Genomic DNA, 22,500 nt, shown 5'->3' on the forward strand with positions numbered 1-22,500 from the left:
GTGTGCAGTGTCTTTATTCCATCACCTGAGTTCACACTGTGGAATAAGCAGGTTCCAAACTGGTGTTTACGTCTGAACTGTGGTGTAGATGTGTAACCGTGTGTGTTCTGAAATAGTAGCACAGAACTCCAAAGAAAGACCAATGACAATGATGTGTTTCAGCCTTAAATGTGGTCACTTGAAGGTTCTACATCAGGGGTGTCCAGTCCCGGTCCTCGAGGGCCACTATCCTGCTATTTTTACGATCTGTGCCCTACCCTACCCACTGCCGATTACCTGGATCAGGTGTGTCCAGCCAGTCGGAAGCTAGAAGTGCAGGGCTAAGCCTCTGCCGGCCACCTCTGATCATGGCCCCGACAATACTGTCTACATGCAACTAGACTGAACTCAGCTCCACGGGACCCTGAACAGCTCAGATCAGCCACTGGTGAAATCCAAGTAGTGTTTGTTGCCAGGTCACCGTGAACCGTGCCAACAGTTGAACAGCTCAGTAAACAGCATAATGGAAGCTCATGTTAAATGGATTCACTGGGCCCTGCAGGGGACATCAAACCATACCATCACACATTTGATGGTCCCTGTGACAGCTGGCATTAATCTCTAGCCTTAAGCTCTTATATCTGTTTTAATTTCTCCATTCATGAAAAGAATAAATGCTTCTTCACTTCACTTAGCCCTCATATCTGCACAGTATCTCTGGGCTCATCTGCTGTTGGCAGTCCCACAGACGTTGGCAGTCATCTTAGCACAGCATGCACTGAAATGAGTCCAACCACAACAATCCAACTGTTATGGCCTCTAATCTAGCTCCACTAGCCCTGTATTCATTTATCAGTTCTGTCAGAAGATTAGCAGCTTCATCAGAGAGCCGGGCCCACTCCGTCGTCCAATTCCTCTAATCTCACATTTCCTCAAGCACTGTCTGCATTTGGTTGGTAATTATTCTACCTTCAAACCTGCTCGGCTGCCTCCTTCCCCTCGTCTACTTTCACCCCACAGACTGACATGATCTAAAAGCAAATCATTTGTTCAGTCACGCAAGACCACATGGTACCAACAGTCCAGAACTGTATGACACTGTAGAATGTTGTTTTGCAGTCACGACATGTCTGAAGTTTGGCACGTGAGCACGTCGTGTCTGCCAGTGGAGGCTGGAAACAGTTCTTTTAAGAGCATTAAATAGGGGAGTGCGTGAAGAATTGTCACCAGGGGCCGAGTTGCTTGTTTTCATTTGAATGCAGTAGGAGCTTGGCCAAGTGGGTCTAAGCTCTGCAGTTGTGATACACAAACGGACTCTCACTTTTACCACACTAACGGTTGCTTTTTTCTTGTATATTTATTTCCTGTTTGACCTTCATGTCCAGGGACATTTACTCGGAGGGTTTGGCTCAGATAACAGTAGATCAAAGGTCGTAAAAAGCTTGATCTGTGCAGCACAGACAGGAGTTTCAGCTGCACTCACAGGTGACTTATGTTTGCTGATGTCCCCTGAATGTTGCATGTGTCCTGTGCAGCTCTTGGTGAACTATCAGCAGTGGCGGAAGGAAAGTCCTGAGATCAGCGGCTGCCTGTCACCCTCCTCTGTGCTCGGCCTCCTTAACACAACATACCATGCTGTCCTGCCGCAGAGGGACCACACTGGCAGCAGGGTGCTTATCTACAGGATTGGTCAGTATGTGTGTGTGTGTGTGTGTATAACTTCACATGCAAACCTCTCAGAGCTATGGATAAAGTATTGAATCAAATACCACTGCACCATTCATGCATTGAGACTGCTTTAAAATAGAAGTAACCCTGTTTTACCACTTGTAATGTGAAACAGCAGCTGCTCTTCTCTTATTGCTAGGACGGGTGAGCCTCGAACAAAATCCTTTAGAAGCAAATATGTCCACACTCCTTCCTGGCTGTTGTGTAAGCCTGACAGTCTGTTGTCTGCTCTTGTTTGTCACCTGTCCGTCTGCTGTACATTATGTTCTTGTACAAGTGTTTGGAGACAAACCTACTGTGATCTGGCTGGTTGGAATCAGGTTAACACAATATTTAGCTGTCATTCCTTTAAAATAATAATATATATTATTATATATGACATGAAATAAAGCATTACATAAAAGTTTCATTCAGCCGCTTGTGAAATAGTTTATTTTAGCAATTGCATTCTACAAGGTTGTGTTAATAGCAGGCACATCACAATTAAAGCTACAATATGCAGCATGGGAGAATCAATCCAACTAGCTTCCCTGAGTTAAAATAAATATTGGAAAAAGTAGCACACTGTAACTTGAAGCAAGTAAATCTCTTTCTGCCTATCCACAGTGGCAATAAAAAGTATGTGAACCTTTGTTTTCTGCATACATGGTTCATGAAATGTGATCTGATCAAACATCGTATGTCTGTGCTGATAAAACACCGTCATTAACTTTCATACCTTTATTAAACACACCCTCACACAAAGTAGATTAAAGGTTGTAAAACACTTGAGATGTTCATTTTGATTGTGATGGTGGAAAAAGTAAATGAAGTTAATATTTCATGTTTGTTAATTGTTACGTTTATCAAGGTTTCCTACAGATTCATGTCGCGGTGGCAGGACAATGATAAATAGCAACTTGTTTAAATGGTGAATTTTGAATGGTGTCTTCTGCCATGTAGTATGTCTCCTACTAGTCCTTCTCCTAACTTCAGCTGATGTTCGGGAGTTTCTCCTCCAGCCTCGTCTCCCAGTCCTTTATAATCATTAGAAAACCCAACAGCCCCTCTTGAGCAGGTGACAGAGGAGAGGGTGAGAGGAGACAGGAGAGGAGAGGAGAGGAGAGAGGAAACAGGAGAGGTGAGGAGAGAGGAGAGAGGAGACAGAAGAGGTGAGGAGAGAGGAGACAGGAGAGGAGACAGGAGAGGTGAGACAGGAGAGGTGAGACAGGAGAGGAGAGGAGAGGAGAGGAGAGGAGAGGAGAGGAGAGGAGAGAGGAGAGGAGACAGGAGAGGAGAGGACAGGTGAGGAGAGGAGAGGTGAGAGGAGAGGAGACAGGAGAGGTGAGGAGACAGGAGACAGGAGAGGAGAGGAGAGGAGAGAGGAGAGGAGACAGGAGAGGTGAGGAGAGAGGAGACAGGAGAGGAGACAGGAGAGGAGAGACAGGAGAGGAGAGACAGGAGAGGAGAGGAGAGGTGAGGAGAGGAGAGGAGAGAGGAGAGGAGACAGGAGAGGTGAGGAGGGAGGAGACAGGAGAGGAGAGGAGACAGGAGAGGAGAGGAGACAGGAGAGGTGAAGAGAGAGGAGACAGGAGAGGAGAGGAGAGAGGAGACAGGAGAGGTGAGGAGAGAGGAGACAGGAGAGGAGAGGAGAGAGGAGACAGGAGAGGTGAGGAGAGAGGAGACAGGAGAGGAGAGGAGAGAGGAGACAGGAGAGGAGAATTGAATTTGCAAAAGCCTTTATTCACAAAGTGTTCAGAGTAAATAAACCAACAAACAAAAACGTGCCACAGACCAAAACATCATGAACATAACATCAAACAACAAAATAAATAAGGACAGAGATAAATAAACACATCAGTAAATAGAGGGTTCAGCCTCTGGTGATAATAAACTAATCCCTAAAGAACAGTGTTAAACACAGATCGTCCTCCACCACAGAGCAGGGGACATCGTCGTAGAACCACTGCTGAACAAAACCCGGCAGATTGTTCATGAACTTATAGAACTTAAAATCCAGCCACAATCGGGCCCGAACCAAAGCCCGGAACACAGAGGTGACCTCCTGACCCTCCGCCTTCCTGGTCTTGTAAATAGCAAGTTTGGCCTGGCCGGATAAGAAGTTCACAATAATGGACTGAACCCATTTAAGAAGATCAACAGGGGGGTCCACACAGGCCAGGCGGTGCCAGAGCCCACTGGTCACCAAGTTGTTAATCACCAGAGCCCTCCGCCTGTACGACATCTGTGGCAGTAACCACCTCCACTTCTGTAGCCTCCCCTCCACCTTCTCCACAACACCAGCCCAGATCCTATTTACACTCTCTTCATTCCCCAAATGCACACCCAAGTATTTAAACCCCCCCCTCTGCAAGGTGAGACCCCCTGGAAGAGTGGGAAGCCCACTCCTCCAGCTGCCGACAGCCAACGCTGCACTTTTGTGCCAGTTGACCTTAGCAGATGACACAGTGCTAAAAGCCGTTACTATATTTCCCAAAACACGAACCTCTGTTTGTGACTTAACGAAAACAACAACATCATCTGCATAGGCCGACAGCACAGGGTGGGCCGTACAATTGGGTAAAACCAAACCACTCATGGATGTACCGGCTCTGGCCATTACTCTTTTCCAGACTGAAGAAAAAGCGGGAGGGAGCATCCATCTCTGCGACAGCCTGGAATCTGCACCGGACCAGTGCCCCCTGTGTTCTGGTGCCCAGTAGGCTGGCAAGAAGAGCCTTTTTGGATTTGAGGACGTCAATGTGTCCTGTGTTTCCTGTGGAATCTGCCAAAAGTTGCAGTTCCACATTATCACTCTTCAGAGCTTCAACTGACCTGGTAACGTCCCTAGTGACATTGAGAGTGTACTGTTGGCAGAATTGCTTGATCTGGACTTTGCCACAATCCCACCACTGTCTAAGATTCATAAAATCAGATTTCTGGGTTTTAAAGTCTTCCAAAAGAACCTAAAACCATCTTTAAAACACTCATCAAGCAACAGTGAATCATTAAAAATCCAGTATGCGCTCCTGTGCTTAATGTTATTAATAAAAACATGACACAAAACCATGGAGTGATCAGTAAAACCAACAGGTGTGATCGAACAGGACCTGAAAGAACTCTGGTGCTGAAAGGAATAAAAACGGTCCAGTCTCGCTAAGGAGATCATACCATCTCTCACATGGGACCACGTGTACTGTCTGTCAGAGCCGTGGAGGCTCCTCCAGACATCGACCAGCTCATGAGCTTCAGTGACCTGTTGCAATACACGCCGAGATGCAGGATGAGGCTCGATGTGGTTCCTGTCTAGACGGTCGTTCTCAGTACAGTTAAAATCACCACCTAAGAACAAATAGTCGTCGCAGTTACAGTGAATTAAAACAGAGTTCACTTCATTGAGGAGCAGGAGTCTCTCTGCTCCTGTATTAGGAGCATAAACATTGACCAAGAGCACTTTGGTACGTTCAAATACGGCTTGGACCACCAGCAGTCGGCCAGGAACCACTTCAGATGTAGTGAAGGAGACAGGAGGGCAGGATCCAGAAAACAGGATACCTACACCCCCGCTGCTGCTGCTGCCATGGCTCAGTACCACCTGTCCAGGCCACTCCCTGTGCCAGTCAACCTCGTTACTGCTGTCACTGTGTGTTTCCTGTATTAGCATCACGTCAAGGTGATTCAGTTTCATTAATTCATATAAAACCATTCTCTTCTTCAGGTCTCTGGCCCCGTTCAGGTGCCAATTTTGAGTCCCCAAGTAGTCATGGGGATAAAGAAGAGAAAACAACCACAGAACAACAGCAGGAAAACCAGGGCAGGGAGTGAGCACTTAGAACAACCCTCCATCCTCCTCAGGTTCCTGGCTCAGCTTGAACACTATTTTCTTAAGCCTGTACACCTCCTGGTCCGTGTAGCCCCCTTTACCTCTGCTCCTCATCTGACCACGGACTGACGTCAAAAACAGTTCCGTATCAGAAAAATAATCCTCAACTTTGACCCCCTTTAAGTTCTTAGTTCGTAACAGAAACAGTTTGACTCTTTCAACACTGTACGCTCTCTGAGACTGGGAGGAAGTAGAACCGGACATCTCAGCGTCAGTGCTGGGAGAGTCGTCGACCCCACTACAGTCCGACTCAGCTGCCTTCAGGCTCCTCAGGCCTCTACCTCTGACATTTTTCACAGCCCCAGACTGGTCCTGGGAGCTGCTCACAGTAGTTTTACTTTTCCTTTTTCCCCCTGGTACTGTTGGACAACTGTCACCTTCGTCCATCACTGCTTCCTGTTCAGTCCTCAGCTCCTCAGCACACGTCACCACCTCTCCTTTACTCACTGTCTCTACAACTGATGTGTGATCAGCAGCATCAGTCCCCACCACCTCAGCCTGGTCACCCCCCAGGGCACCTGCCTCAGGCTCATCCTGCTGTCCTGCACCTCCATCTTGCTCCTGCCCGTCCACCTCTTCCCCTCCTTTGCCCCCTGCAGGCTGCTCCACCCCATCATGGACACCCTCAGACCTGCCCTCGGCCTTCTCAGGACAGGCCCTGATGAGATGTCCTCCCCTCCCACAGCCAAAACACTTCATGGTCTCAGATGTCACAAACAGAACATAATCAAAGTCATCAACCCTCAGCTTCAGCACCAGGTTCAGTTCTTCGTCCTTATTGTTCAGAACCATGTAGACCTGACGTCTGTGGGAGATGACGTGACGCAGCTCTGGCTGTGTACATCCCGACGGTAACCTCCGTAAAGGAGACACTATCTTCCCGTGTCGGGACAACTCTCTGCACAGCAGCTCGTCACTGATAAACGGAGGAACATTAGACAGAGTCACTTTCTTAGAGGGCTGAGTGAGAGGAGACACAGAAACAAAGGAGTCACCGATCACAACACCACTTTCAACCAGGCTGTGAACTTTATCAACGCTGTCGAGGAAAAGAACGACGGAGCCGTTCATCCTCACAGCTGATGAAGACCAGACTGTACAACAACAGTTAAAAAGACACCACCGTGTCTACAAAAACTACAAAAACACACGAAAAACGCTCCGAGCTCTGAGAGAGAGAGAGAGAGAGAGAGAGAGACAGGAGAGGAAGGAGAGGAGAGAGGAGAGGAGCTCAGTTTATCAGTAGAGGTCCCCCAGCAGACTAACCTATAGCAGCAGAACTAAGAGATGGTTCAGAGTCACCTGATCCACCTCTAACTATAAGTTTTATAAAAGAGGAAAGTTTGAAGTCTCATCTTAAATGTAGAGAGGGTGTCTACCTCCAGAACCTGAACTGGGAGCTGGTTCCACAGGAGAGGGGCTTGATAGCTAAAGGCTCTGTCTCCCATTCTACATTTGGAAACTCTAGGAACCACAAGTAAACCTGCAGTCTGAGAACGGAGAGTTCTGCTTGGAAGATATGGAACTATGAGGTCTTTAAGATAAGATGGAGCCTGATTATTAAGGGATTTATAAGTGAGGAGAAGAATTTTAAATTCAATTCTGGATTTAACAGGGAGCCAATGGAGAGAAGCTAACGTTGGAGAAATATGATCTCTCTTACTAATTCCAGTCAGAACTCTGGCTGCAGCATTTTGGATTAACTGGAGGCTCTTTAATGAGTTATTGGGACAAACTATTAATAAGGAATTACAATAGTCCAGTCTGAAAGTAACAAATGCATGGACTAGTTTTTCAGCATCACTTTGGAACAGGATGCTCCTAATTTTAATGTTTCTCAGGTGAAAAAAGGCAGTTCTAGAGATTTCTTTGATGTATGAGGTAAATGAGATACTCTGCATTACCCCAGTGTTACTTGACACCAATGCTATGTCATCTAGGGCTACAATATGAGCATACATCGTGTCTCTGGGGTTTTAGGACCAAACAAAATAACCTCTGTCTTGTCAGAATTGAGGCGTAGAAAATGAGAGGACATCCAGGCTTTTATGTTTTTTTTAGCAACTTGACATTTGACTAATTGATTAGTTAAATATAGCTGGGTATCATCTGCATAGCAATGAGAATTTTTAGTGTTTCCTAGTGATATTGTTTAAGGGGGTCATATAGGGAGTGAAAATAATTGGAAAATAAAAAGTACAGAACCCTGTAGAACTCTGTAACTATCTTTTGTCTGCATGGAAGACTCATGATTAACATGTACAAACTAGTATCTATCTGATAGATAAGTACATAATAAAATGTTGTGATCAATAATGTTGAATGCTAAGAGAATCTTTGCATTCAACACTATCTTTGAGCAGTCTAGTCGAGATGGAGTCTAAGAGACGTGTTGATGGTTTAGTTTAATTAATTATTGAAATTAACTCAGTACGATCTATGCAGAGGAAGCTGTCTAAGTACAAGTGAGATCTTACAATGGAATCTAGAGCTCCAGTCATATACTGCAATATCAGTATCGGCCACTAATTATACCCACTAATGTTTAATCATTCCTGTAGTTACTTATGGCTTCAAGAAAGCAGTTGCACGTCTGCATCACATGATTGTTGACTCTGCTTCCGTTGATGAGCTGGTTGTTGCTGTTTGCCAGCATAACAAGCGAGCTACCCACAGTGAGGCCATCTTCTTTAAAGAAGCACTTTAAACTTAGGTTGCACTCCCAGAGTCAACAGTTACCAACATGGCCATGTCAACTTTTTTTAACTTACAACTGATTAAACACATGAAAAACTAAAATCAGATGCAGATAGTGCTACAAAGATAGTTAAACAAAACTCTCTGAAACATTGTGATCTACGTCTAGCAACGTTTGCACCATTTCCAAGGTAACTCCATAAGCACAACAAACTTTTCACACTCCACAGGAACCTGGGTTAGTTTAGGTGTTGAATTTAAGAATACTGACTTTATCTTGTCTGATTGTCTGTCTGCAGGGCAGTGGAATCCAAAAGACTGGTCTGCCTTCCAGGTTTTCAGGGTCAGCCTTATGACATCAGAGATCATCTCCACTGAGATAGAGACTCAGAGGCGGGGTGTCAAGGCCATATTTGACCTGCAGGGGTGGACTTTGGGCCATGCCCTGCAGATTAACCCTTCCCTTGCGAGGAAGATATCCTCTGTACTTTCGGTAATCATGTTGGCCTTACTGTGAATATAACTTGTACTATAAAGATCAACTACAAATATTTGACAATATGTTTCACGCATCATAACATTTTCATTTCTATGCAGTTGACACACATTTCAAATTTCTATTATAGAAGATAAAAGATTCTATTCTAAAAAGGTAATTCAGTATATAAGGAATATACGTAAAGCAACATATCATTCAGTTTCTGTGACTTTGACTTTGTTGTGCTTCTATTTTTCGCACATACATTTATTCTTGACTTGACTTCACATCTGAATAGAAATTCTATCCAAAGAGTTGTGGTTCTGATACAGTAACTGTTCCATCTCTATTCATGTGTTTTTCAGGACTCTTTTCCAACGAAAGTTAGAGGAATTCATCTGGTCAACGAGCCCATGTTCTTTCGACCAGTTTTTGCTATGATTCGTCCCTTCCTGCCAGACAAGATCAAACAGAGGGTCAGCACTGTGTTTATTGCTTAACACTGATTACATTGATCCACAGAAGTCACCATATCAGTTCTTAGACTGGTCTTTGATTGACAGAAACAGTGCAAATGTCTTTAGAACTACATTTAAATCCAAGTTCTCCCCTCTACAGATCCATATGCACGGTGCTGATTTCCATAAGGCTCTAAGTAAGTTCTTCTCACCAACCATCCTGCCTCCAGAATATGGAGGTGAAGGGCCAGGAATAGAGGAGGCGTGTCAAGACTGGACCAATCAGCTGCTTCAATCAGAGACCCTCCTACAGCAGATTGCTTCCCACCCAACTGCTGACATCGCCATTACTCCTGATGAATCATACCTCAGAGGAAATCGAGACTGAACACCTCGACATGTGGAATTTTGAACTGTACGCACTCTCTGGCAGCCATTTTGGGTTTCAATAGTTCTATCTATTATGTTGCTGTCTGCAGTAAGAGAGTGGAAGGGAACTGTATGATGTCATGTTTGTTACTTTCAGTACTGATCCATCCCACTAACTTTGAGTTGACATGATGCTTGTCCATTATTTAGCTGTTTTTCTTGTTACATTGCTCACTGAAATCTGTGTAATGGCTTCAGGTTGAAATACCTGTATAGAGAGCACACGTCACAGTGTCATATCCAGGCTCGCCTCTGTTCTACTAGCTTCTGAGCTCAATGCAATGTTGGGTTTTCTTTCTTGCTCTTACCACTTTCAGTCTCTTTCTTGCTCACAGTGCAACAGTCTTGCAGTATGATGTTACTTTAGTGTCATGGACCCAAGTTTAAAAACCAAACTAACATTTCCTCTAAATCTCACTGATATAAATGTTGGATCACACTAAGAAAAATACATGTTAAACAAGTTTCTGTATCTAGCAGCCCGTGCTGTGGTTAAAAACACTGGGCAGAATTGCTGAGTGAATGTAAAAACTCTTATTCATGAACAACTCCCTGTAACACCACACTTTTTTTTTTTTTACATATACCTAATGTACACTGTGCAAATAAGAAATCTTTAGAGGTGTCGATGGGTGTGGTTTTTACTTGTTTAATGTTAATGTTGTTTTAATGTTTAATGTTTTAATGATTGGTGTTGGAAGTGCGGTGTGGGTTCATGTTCCATGCATTTACAGTTGGTACACGGTTGAATCTTTAGACAAACTAGTTAGAAATAAAGAGCTCACACATGTAGCGTTCAGGGACCCTAGAGACAGAAAAGTTTACTGAGCCTCCTCCACTTAGAAAAAAACTACCTTATCTGAGGCCTTTCAGTTTTACAGGAATCCTGCCAAATGTTACTGTGTGGATGTCACATCAAGTTTTTTTGTTCCCTCTATATTTCTGTTTATAGTAATTACTAAACAGGTAAGATGTCCAGTGGACCTCTGTGATTCAATGCTAGATGAAGATTTGTGTTACAACTGCAAAGCAACAACCAGAGGTCTGGGCTCAGTCCTTGGGATGGCTGAAGACAGAGATACTCAGGCCCTACCACCTCTGAAGTCTGTTTTCATGTCGCCATCGTTTTGCAGCATCGCTGCAAATGATGAGTTTGAACCCTACTTTTCTTCCAACTCACCACTCCGTCCAGACTTTTATCTTATCAGCCGCCAAAACAATGAATCCAGTCTTCTACTAGTTCACAGTTGATCATTTAAACTAACTGTTTTACTGCTTATGTTGATGAAATGTTGTGACATTTGTGATGTGAAATTAATACTTTGAAGAATTTTATCAGTGATATAAATGAAGGGTAAAAACTGGTAGTTGCATATAACTGTGACTATGTTTGGACCAATACTATGCACATATCCCTTTATACCTATGTATTGTAAAAATGTGAATCAACTGTAAGCACTAAGTTTATAATTATTTCTATTAATTGCTGCATTTTTGCAGCCCATATGATGCTGTACATTGTTTATTTTCAAACTGGAAAGTTCAAATGAAGATGTGATCTAGTCCTCATATTCTTGTATGTCTGCCAGAAAGTAGACAGATAAGACTTGTGCACATTAAGAAATAAAGGGCTGAACATGTTAATAGGTCATGTGGTGTTGGGTTGTGTCTGAGCATGTGCAGGCTCATGTATTTTCATGTGTGCTTCAATCTTAGCACCTGGTACATGAAAAACACTGTGTGAGGTACCAAGTAAACAAGTCACATTTCTTCATTGCTTTAGTGACAGATTGTAACTTCTTTTTTATTGAATATTTTATTTTTTCAAAAATATGCTTCAATATGTGTCTCAATGGGAAGATGCAGTGTTGAAGCCTGAAATATTACAAAGACATTTGCATCTAAATGTTTCTGAGTGAGGCTCTGCCTCCTAACCAATCAGCTGACTCTGCTTGATGTATTGCAGCATTTATAGTTTGTTATTTGAGATGGGCTGAGTGGAGCAGAGTGCACTAATTTAGTTTTGTGCTAATGCTATCTTACGTTTCAAGTAGAGAACGTAAGTGAATGTATTTATTTTTGAATGTATTTACCAGTGGTGTAAAGTTACTAAATACATTTACTACTCTACAAACTTTTACCGGGTTAGGGTAAAATGTATTTTTAATTGTCTGCTGAAGTTACTGGTTACTTTGCAAATGAAGATGAAAACTAAGCAAAATGAATGAAAAGGGCAAATTCTAAATTCCTAAATTATACTGTTACTTTATTGTAAGCTTTCATGTTTTGTGTTTGCTTCTGTCTTACTGCTGTCCTCCTCCCTCTGTTTCTGGTTTTGTGCAGTCTCAGTACAGACCTTTGACCAGAGTTTTAGCAGGTCAGTAAACATGTCTATCAGTCTGCTCAGTCTGGTAAACATTATCGACTCTACAGCACCGCCAAAGCCCGACCTCTGGGCTTTAAGTGAAAGTACAACCATATTTCACTTCTATTTAAAAATCTCTACGTAGAAACCTGTTTCTTTCCGCACATCTCCACTCTCCACATTAGTCCACATGTCACAACAGCCCAGTGTGTCCGTGACTTACAGACTGTGAGCCATGTATCCTACTTGAAATACTGTGGGTTGTCATGATCTCTCTGTTCCAGCTGATGTCAAGTCAGGTTCTCACAAGCTGAAACCAGGACAACAGGAAGTAAAGTGAATTTTCATTTGCAGGTTGATGTCATGCAGTATGATATTCACTAATAAAGCCACAGTAATAAGGTAGCTACAGCTACTGTGGAGTGAAACATCGTGGCTGGGAAGGTTTCCTTTAGCAGTGCACTGATTGAGAAGATAACTCACTTCTGTAACAACCTCACACACAGCTCATTTAGAATCCAGAGTAATTCACAGATGGGATGATTCCTTCCACACTTTCTAAACTAAAGACCTTCAGTCATCTCCAACCACTAACTTTCTCTTAAGGTAATCGCACAATAGCACGTTGCTAAAATTACACCACCTTCAACTGATGCATAACTCCCTTAAATGGATGAAAGGCAGCTTTTCTGTGTTTGGACAGCACAGTGTCCAAGTGCACCTCCTGGGGAAAACAGTTAATCATTGCTGGAAAATGATTATCTTACATGGCACTTTTGTTCTTTACTGATATCTCTGATCTGTGTAGACTTATCTGCTTCATGCTTCTGCTTAAAATGGTCGGGCATTGTATTAGAGCATCAAGATTGATCATTCGAACCATTTTAGCTGACATGCAGAGAGTGCTTAGAGGCAAATTAGGCAAATAGTCTCCTCATCACACTGCTCCTCTTAAAGACACATTGACATGACACTCACTGATTCCTCTTCAGTGGGACGGGTGTGGTTGGTACACTAAACACTCTTCATATTAATACACTGAAAAATGGCCAGTGAGAGTATTTCATGGAAGAGGCTATTGATTTGGTGTAGTCCATGAAGCCTATTTGATTTTTGAAATCAATTATTAGTTATTGACATTCGGTATAGGCAAATATTTTTCACTGCTGGTCCTGTGCACGGCTGTGTTTAGAAATTGTTGAATGAAGGGGCTAGAGGGGGCACATGGTAAAGGGTGGCACATTTGGAAAAAGATTTGTGTGTTCAAAAAACAGATTTTAATGAAAAATAACATATAGATCATTAATAATAACAATAGTAATCATTTATGTTAAGTGTGAGAAATGCCAAACCCAACTTTACATATTCTTCATAAATTATAGAAATAACCAACATCTATCAGTGATAAACAAAAGTGGTTTTCACCCCAGATGTCATTTATAGTGAAATGTCAAACTGATAGATAAAGGGGGATACCAAATGAACCACTCTGGCCTTCTCATTTCTTCAGCGGTCAGTGAAGTTGTCCTCTGCACAAATAACATTTTAATACAATCTGACAGTAAATTATACATGTATGTCTTGTTTAATTGGGAAAAAGGTTTGTTTCCACATCACTGAAATATGCTATTGATGATCTTGCTTTTAACCCAGGGTTCCACCCGTGAGCGCCATCCTGGCCCTGCTCAGGGTTCTACAACTTTGTAGGGTTGTAGGCTCTACAAGGTTTCACTTGCAAAGCAGCAAATGGTTTATAACATTAGCTACAGGCTAATGCCTAAATGTGCTTGGCTACACAAATCACACAGTTTATACTGATGTTTGTTAGCTCTCTCCTTTTTTTTTAATACTTGTGTCAGATAGGTGACTGAGCACTGTGATAGAGGCACACAGCGACAGACAATCAGTCACAGTACAAACTGTCTGAATTAAAGAAATGCACATTAAAAAGTGACTTAATTAGATGTCTACAGGAAACGTTGTATTAGTTTCAGTTTTATTTTAATTTCAGGTGGACTTGATTTAAAAACAACTGTGTAGCTCTGTGTAAAGATCTCTCCATTAATCCAGCTGCTCCTCCCAGCTGATAGTAGTGTGGTGAGTGTCTGCAGCCTTTGTTATGCACATGTGCTCTTGCAGAAAGATGAATAAAACCTGGTTACACATTTACATGGTAGAGTAATCATCATTCTCCAGAAGACATCTACCTCGGGAAAAAACTGTTTTTTCTTATCCCCTACCCCGATTACAGTGGCCAGGTTTCCTGTTTACATGACAATTAAGAAATCAGCTATCTCAAGATAGTCGACTGTAACTTGAGTGCATGGAAATGCACTGACTGAAATTAGCAGTAATGCAATGTTTAAGGATGAGATTTTTACATTTTTTAGACGTAGAGATTGTTTTTTCACATTTAATATCTTTCTAGGTTCTATTACTAACTCTGCACCTAAACTGCTTTTTTTTCTACCTAGCAGCCCTACAGTTGTCCCCTGTAGATCCACCGTGGTTGGCTATTGAATTCTACTACATTAAAATATTTATATCACAAACAACAGACTAGTTGCATTTGTGTTCTTTTTTTTTTTTTAATTCATACTCTGCAATTGGAGTTATAAGTTAATATTGATGTCATAAGTGGCTCTGCAAAACAGCATACTACAAACATGATCAGGTCACAAAGACATGGCTTGTCATAGCTAAAGTATACAGAATTAAAAAACAGCTTATACTCTAATAGAATCTAACTCCAGCTGGGGATATCTTGTTTGACTGGTAAGGCTGCTGTTAGATATGCTAAATATGACTGGATATGACATTCTGCAGTGCTAGAACAGCAATAGAAAAATCTGTGTGGAGAATGAGAGGGCACACACACAGACACACACACACACACACACACACACACACACACACACACACACACACACACACACACACACACACACAGATACTTTCTGCTGGCTAGAGAACAACCACAGGCTACATAAAAGGTGCAGCTACTCTATATGGATAAAGTGGGTCAGAGAAATCCAGGTCATTCTTAAAGTGAATTTAATGCTGGCTCTGTCAGCAGAGGGCATAAGAGAGCTGCTGACCAGAGTGAAAGTTGTGAGTCAGCAAAGGCCTTCTGCAGAAATCCAACACACACATATGCACATAGGGAAATCCCATTTCAAATCCTGTCTTATAAATAGAATTGACACAATTTGTATTCATTAATTAAGTAGTTTTCTTTTTGTTTTTAGTGATTTAGATTTTCTGATCAATCAAATCAGAAACAGGCAATGCTCATCTTTCAAACTGCTTCCTTTTGTTGCTAACTAGTCTGTAGATCATTCTTGTGTCAGCAAGGCAAGTCCAGAGCTATAGCAAGACAGACTGATGTAATACCTCTCAAAGCCTTAAAAAGATAAGACTCTGGAGCTTTGTGTGATAATGAAGGGCCTGCTTCTGAACTTGCAACAATAGTGATGAACATATAGACCACTGACACACCAGTTTAGACTCATAGGGTATCACAGATTGGAGAAATTGTCTCTGTATAACTGTCAAGACGTGTTCGTCAACCCAGACACATTCATCATGTACAGTTTTTCTCCCTTCCACTTTGCCCTTTCTTTTCCAGACACTCAACCCAATCTTCATCCATATCCCAGCAGATAGTGAGTCCATAAGGTGAAAGGCATACAGTGCAATTAGTAAGCTGCCTGTCTGATCTAAGGGTCACAACACAAGTTGCATAATATAGTGGCAAGACTTTGTGGTTTTCTGCATTAATATGTCATAAAACGTGATCGGATCTTCAATTCAGGAGTATTAACCAATATAATGTGCCTAAAATAATAACTCAAAAGAAGTTCTGATCTTCCATGTCTATTTCCATGAAAACAACCATACAAACCTCGTAGGGCTAGTGGAAAAGTATGTGAACCCTTGGAATAATGACCTCAAAAAAGCGTGCAAGCATACCTGCAGTCTTGTTAAGAAAGTTAGTTTGGAGCTGTGGACTAGAGCTACTTTAAATTTGACAGACAAAAAACACTCTGCACAAGAAGAATGTGCTTACATGAGCCATGAAGAACCAAAAAGAATTGACTGAGGAAATGATCAGGGCCTTTAAGAATTTTAGGTTCTTCAAGTAAGTACAGATATGACTGAGACATGGGACCAAGTTAATCTACTCCTAAACCCCCCCTAGTCCCTTTGTATGTACTGTACACTGGAACATGCCCAATGACCTAATTCCTACAACTTAATATTGCAGTAAACCAACATTGTCTAACATCCTGATTCAAACAGAGTAGCTTGTTTTTCTGTTAAATAGTTTGGTGTGAACAGAATCTTATTGCTATGATGGTATCTGAATCTCCCCCAGATCAAACCTGCACATGGAGATGGTACAGGTTTTTAACATTACAGTTTACTTGTGGGAGTCGCTCAGGTCATATATGACCTATGCCCATGATGCAAATTCCATTCAGGTGATTAGATCACTGTTCACCCCCAAATCAGTACCCTACACAGGGATTAGGTCAATTAAACGTCATCATTGTGGGAGAATTGGCCTTTTCAGATCACACCCCCAACCTCAAAACTCATCCCAGTGAGCTCACCAAATGTGAGACGTGTTTGTCAGATAAGAATATGGTTCTAGATGATGGTGTGTGGAACCTGAACCCTTCTGGATGATTTCACCACAGCTAGGTGCTGTAGGCTCAGAGGAACCAGTGGAATAATAAATGATGTGGTAAAGGGAGGGAAGCATTTCCTAGCTAAACTTTAAATAGAAATAGAAATGAAAGTTTAATTGTCATTATGATGTACAGTTGCTGTAGTTTGAAATATCAATAAGCGAGTGGCGACAAAATGGAAACAACGCGACAGCAGCGAGCGTCCATCTTGCCACGTTCCAGAGGAGCACGGGGGCGGGGCAAAGAATAGACAAGCCACACGTTTGAATAAGCCCGACGCCTCTACGATTTGATTGGTATGGAAATTACCCGGCACCGCCTACTTCCCAGTGACGGGCCTCCCGTTGGTTAAGACAGCTGTCAGTCTTAAAGTGGCTCCCCGTTTTATGAAGCAGCAGCAGCACTTTTCATTTCTTTCCTTGTGTTAGAGACACAGCCGTCAGCAAACTCGCTCCATCTATTGTTATTTTACTGCTTTCTCTACTGAGCTGTATCGCCATGGCTCCAAAGAAGAGCGCTAAGGGTCACTCCAAAGCCAAAGGTGCGTTGTTGTTCTTTTTTCATTCTATCAAGTTGCAATGGAGGTGTTACTGACTTCAGCTTCACTGTCGCTCCATTCAGAGACTCCTTCAGTCGGGGCTCGTCCAGGTTAGCTCGTCCAGGTTAGCTCGTCCAGGTTAGCTCGTCCAGGTTAGCTCGTCCAGGTTAGCTCGTCCAGGTTAGCTCGTCCAGGTTAGCTCGTCCAGGTTAGCTCGTCCAGGTTAGCTGGTCCAGGTTGGCTCGTCCAGGTTAGCTCGTCCAGGTTAGCTGGTCCAGGTTAGCTCGTCCAGGTTAGCTCGTCCAGGTTGGCTCGTCCAGGTTGGCTCGTCCAGGTTAGCTCACCTAATGCGACTTAGAAGAAGAACACGACGTTGGTGCCTGTTCGTGTTAGTGAACTGGTTGAGCTAGCTGGGCTTAACCTGGGGTTATGTAGCACGAAAACTCTTTGTTCAAGGCACCTAATGCAGGAACACGACTCTGCGGTCCTGTCAGCCTCTTCCACTTTTCCACACGAAGTCCTGTCTTCATTTTGCCAATACTAGCATTTCGGAGTCGGACCCGACAGACGCTGGTAGCGCTGCGCCTCACCGCGTCATAGTACTGTTGCTCTACCGTCGCCGTTAACGTTACACAGCTGTTTCTCCGGTGTGCTGCCCGGTTGACCATGGCGACTGCGGCTCCTGGGATTAAAGTGTGCCGCGCTGGTTCGCACGCCAGCCTCCTCTCATGCGGGTTTATATAACGCTATTGGGAGAGTTGAGTCTGTAGGCTCCGTTGCTGAAGTGAACTACAAACAGGCCTGGTCGTCACCAGCAATGTGGCAGAATGTGTGCGCGCACCCCGCCCCCCATTCAGTCCGGTGCTCACGTGTCAGTGTGGCTCACTGAGGGTGGGGTGAGACGTGGAGCGGGGGTCTCCCTCTGCAGACAGGAAGTCCCATCCATGACATGGCGCGGATCCAGTGTGTGACGTAAATCAACATGTGTCCTTTCCTCCCAACACGGTCTCCTGTTGCTGTGTCTCAGTTGATTGTGACATCGAGTGTAAAAGGTTCTGCTGATGGATATGTGTTTAGTGTTAGTGTGTGCAATAGTGTTAGTGTTAGTGTGTGCAATAGTGTTAGTGTTAGTGTGTGCAATAGTGTTAGTGTTAGTGTGTGCAATAGTGTTAGTGTGTGCAATAGTGTTAGTGTGTGCAATAGTGTTAGTGTGAGTGTGTGCCACAGTGTTAGTGTGTGCCACAGTGTCGGTGTGTGCGCCACAGTGTCGGTGTGTGCGCCACAGTGTCGGTGTGTGCGCCACAGTGTCGGTGTGTGCGCCACAGTGTCGGTGTGTGCGCCACAGTGTCGGTGTGTGCCAAAGCTACTTAGAATTTCTTACTGCACTTTACTGTTGATGAATTCCACACTGACACGTGGCTTTGTGGGTCAATGAGAGTGTATGTCGATACAAACTGTAAGACACTTGTACAACTACGAGTCGCTTGGTTGGAAATCTCTGGAAAACTCAGTAAAACTATGCAGTGCCAAAGCATTTACTCACATGAAAAAAAATTCAATTTATGCAGACAAAAAGCAAAGTGGACTTGTTGTAAAGTTTGTTTAATACATGACTTTAGGAGTTTCTTTATTTATTTGAGTTTAGTTATGTAATCAAACACTTAAAACAGTAACTTATTTATTTTGGCTATGAAGGATGTTTTGAACAATTTCTAAACAATTTAGAAACTTTCAACCCAAATTATTTCAAGGGGTTCTAATCATTTTGTTTAAATCATGATTTACTGACAGTACAAGACAAAGGATTATTGTTTTATTGCTTTTATACTAGATTTACATTTCACACAAAATAAGTTATTTCCCGTTTACCATGACTGTTCTTATTTTCTACATTATGTGTCACTTAAATCCCTCAGGCCTCCTCCTCTCTAAAGGACCTTGAGTTGCAGAAGTATACAGAGACAGAAGGGTAACAGCCTCGTCTGTTCCACTGGGACTGATGTGTGATGCTGTGTTTTGTCCTTTGCATTTGCAGTGTTTGTTCTTTTACTACTCCAAATCACAGACATGAAAAACTTCACCTAGCATGAAGTTGTGTTGTGTTAGAGACAAGGTTTTGCCTTCATGCTGTTGTCTTCTCTTATCGGAATGAAAATGCTACACAGACACTGGGGTTAAGTTCCCAGTTTGCTTTACCAGCTGCATTCTTTGGAAGTAAGGCAGGAAATATTCTTTGTGTCCCAGTGATGCTCATATCTGGCTTCCTGCATTCTTTAAGAGTTAGATGTTAAAACAATGCATTGTAAATATAAATATAATATAAATATTATAAATACACTATACAAAAACACTAAAATAGTAGCAATAGTACTAATAGAAGTATGCACAACATAATCTAAATTATCATTTGAAATTTCCTGGCTTTGAAGTTTTCAACTTGTAAAATGCTGAAATGCCTGTGCTCTGTTTGATTAGCCTAATTGCTGCCAGCCAGCTTCTGGTATAACATATTTAACCCAATGCTAGTACAGTCACCAACTAGCTAACACTAGTGTTGTTCAGGAGATTTCTCACAACAAAACCAGACATGGGTATTTGTCCCCTGCCTTTTTTCCGTTGTTTCTAGATTAGGGCCTCGTTCAGTGGAATGCACTGTGCACTAGCACAGATTCAGGCACAATGCAACTGAATCGGCCAACTGTTTTAGGAAAATCTCGACAAAGGGATTCTGTCAACATGAGTGTAAATGTGTGTGTATTTTAGATGTTCTCACAAATAGAGGAATTCAGTTGCTTTTGAAGTTAGCCATGATTTAGAGGTCTCCATTTAGCAAGCAGGGTTAAAGGTTAGAGAATGTGTGCTCTTGGAATGTATACAAATCTGCATGTGTGCACACACGAGAATGCAAGTTGAAAGCCTGAGGGACGAGCAGCAAGTTTGAAGGCGGTGCACACAGCAGCCGCCCTTACATAAGACTTGAGAGGAGCTGCGCAGACTGAACATTGTGTACAGAGTGTCGCAGAGAAGAGACTGGGTTTAGAGAGTTTGCCATTTATTTGGAAAAGAAGACTGTGTCTGCATGCGTGTGTGTGTGTAAATTAACTGCTGTCATCATTTGAGAATGGAGTGTACAGAAGAGCAAAGCGGTATGTTACTGCATGGTGTCTTTTGGGGTGTGCGTGCACATGTGTGGAGGTATAGCATGGCATTTATTTCTGCTGTTTAGTACAAAATACGTAGTAGCAGTCCACTTTGAGCTTGTCTAATATGATGTGTTAATGTGTTCCTCTCTGTTGAATTAGTTTTTTGTGTTGCGAGGCGAAGAACAAGACTCTTACTTCCCCCATTGTTTTATTCACTCCAAAAAAAGTGTTGCTAATTGCCATAATAAGGACCTGAATGTGTCAACTTGAAATTCTTGCTATGTTAATTATGTCGACATGCAGGTATAGCAACACCCCTGCGGCTTATTTATTGGCCTGATCTACATCGCTGTAGCATATGGCATACAGGTAATCTTCAGAAAACTATTGCAATGCTGTACAGATTTATTGGTCAGAATGCTCTCCAAAACCAACACACTGATGGCACTAGAGTTTCTGTTTGTAATATTGTGCTAAGAGCTGTTAGATGTTGCTGTAGGTTCTGGTTATAATGTGCATCCTGTAATTACATTCAAATTCATTACCAACCCTAATGTTTATGGCAGTGTGTGTAGTTACTGTGCATGTTTTGCTGCATTGTGTGTGGTTTAATCTCAGTTCCATTTGCTAAGTCATAGTAGCTGTTGAGTTTGTATGTTATCATATCACACCTGAGGAATCTTCTGTCCTCTCCTGTTAATGTCTTCCACAGTCTAACATTGCAGTTTCCTTGTTTGGATTTTGTCTCCTGCTTTGCCATTGCTAGAACAGATCAAAATGTGGAAAATGGAAAAACACCTGAAACAGAACCCAGGTGTCAAAGCAGCAAATAGAAGTAAGGCTTGTACAAGTATTAATTACCTGGGTTGATGACACAGCGCTACAGAGGACATTAAATCTGACTGTATAATCCTTTAGATCAGCGAGTGGTAGGGGGGTTGTCCTTTAAAAGCTGCCAGTGGCCCGTCGGCCTGGCAGTGATGTTCATGGTTGTGTTGTTCCCTCTCTTGCTGTGTGTCAGGGCCAGCTGGTCTAACAGCACTATAAATAGCAGTTTTTGACCTCCAGAACCATATCAGGCTCAGAGGAAAAAAAGGCAGTGAGAAAGGATGAGTGACAGATGAGCATGAGAAAGGTAGCCAGTCAACAGAGAAAGGAGGGACACACTGCTAGGCTGCAAGACCGCTGTGTTCTGCTACCTCAGACTGTGTGGGTCAGGTCTTTGTGACAATTTTTGGCTAGTTAGCAAGCCAGGCCAACAGGATGGGTGATCCAGGGACCTTGGTAGAGTCTGCTACTCCTGCTGTTGCCAAAGCTATCCCCACAGTCATTGCTAAGAAAATGCAAGGTGAGGAAAATGTCTGTCAAGTGCTGCTGACTGGAGAGCTGAGAAGGACAAAGCAGTGTGGAGGTCATTGTGTGGGAATGGTTGTTTGGTTGCAGGGTGAAGGAGTTGGATTTAAATTAAGCTTGAACTTTCTTAAAGCTCCAGTTTTTTTGTCCTGGAGCCAAGCTCTCAACTTACTGCTTGTGTATTAGTTTTCTGTCTTGTTGGCTTAGTGAGTGTTCTGTCAGCAGTGCATAAGCACATTCCAAATTATCACCACACAATACTGCATGAAGCGATATGGCATTTTTATGGAAATATGGAATATAGTGGTTGTTTTGGAAGGTCCTTGCAGCCTGGAAGGACTTAGCTGTAGCTTGGTATTTATGTATTTTAACTCAGAATATTACCTGGTTCTATCAGGTCAGAACATATTTCACCAACATTAAAGTCCACTTTTAGGTTGCAGAATAGAGTAAATGCAACATGTTGCCCTGACCTCAGTATTTTTCAGGAAAGAAGCAATAATGATACTGTGCAGTTACACTAGAAATGTATGTAACTCTGTATGTTACTCAAACGTTGATCTTAGACTAGCAGCTCTAACTAGGGTGTCAGTGGTTTTAGGGTGTGTGTGGCTAACATCATTGCCACCTTTTACCACCATAATAATCTGTACAAGGTATACTGTATGCTCTATGTGTGTCTGATATTTGTCCTAGCACCATGTAGTGCTCTTCAACACCTGTTCATTTTCTCCGCTACTATATTCTCTCATCATGCATTGTGGGATGTCATCAGC

The 22,500-nt window shown here is 42.7% G+C and overlaps 2 protein-coding genes across 4 annotated transcripts in view; both read left to right on the forward strand.

Moving 5' to 3' along the window:
- Positions 1 to 10,007, forward strand: part of LOC113172236 (alpha-tocopherol transfer protein-like) — a 10,429-nt gene extending 422 nt beyond the window's left edge. The window contains exons 2-5 of the mRNA XM_026375109.1: positions 1,515 to 1,668; positions 8,566 to 8,759; positions 9,110 to 9,220; positions 9,363 to 10,007. Coding sequence (XP_026230894.1) covers positions 1,515 to 1,668; positions 8,566 to 8,759; positions 9,110 to 9,220; positions 9,363 to 9,590 — 687 coding nt within the window. The 3' untranslated portion in view covers positions 9,591 to 10,007. The remainder of the gene's footprint in view (positions 1 to 1,514; positions 1,669 to 8,565; positions 8,760 to 9,109; positions 9,221 to 9,362) is intronic.
- Positions 10,008 to 14,962: 4,955 nt separating this feature from the next.
- Positions 14,963 to 22,500, forward strand: part of LOC113172421 (aspartyl/asparaginyl beta-hydroxylase-like) — a 17,830-nt gene continuing 10,292 nt past the window's right edge. Inside the window, exon 1 of one of the 3 annotated variants that reach the window (XM_026375385.1) lies at positions 14,963 to 17,231. In XM_026375385.1, coding sequence (XP_026231170.1) covers positions 17,189 to 17,231 — 43 coding nt within the window. In that variant the 5' untranslated portion in view covers positions 14,963 to 17,188. Of the gene's footprint in view, positions 17,232 to 20,223; positions 20,375 to 22,500 lie in introns of those variants that run through there. The other 2 variants (XM_026375383.1, XM_026375384.1) reach the window with 2 other exon arrangements.

Source organism: Anabas testudineus, chromosome 17 (assembly GCF_900324465.2).
Source record: "Anabas testudineus chromosome 17, fAnaTes1.2, whole genome shotgun sequence".
NCBI lineage: Eukaryota > Metazoa > Chordata > Actinopteri > Anabantiformes > Anabantidae > Anabas > Anabas testudineus.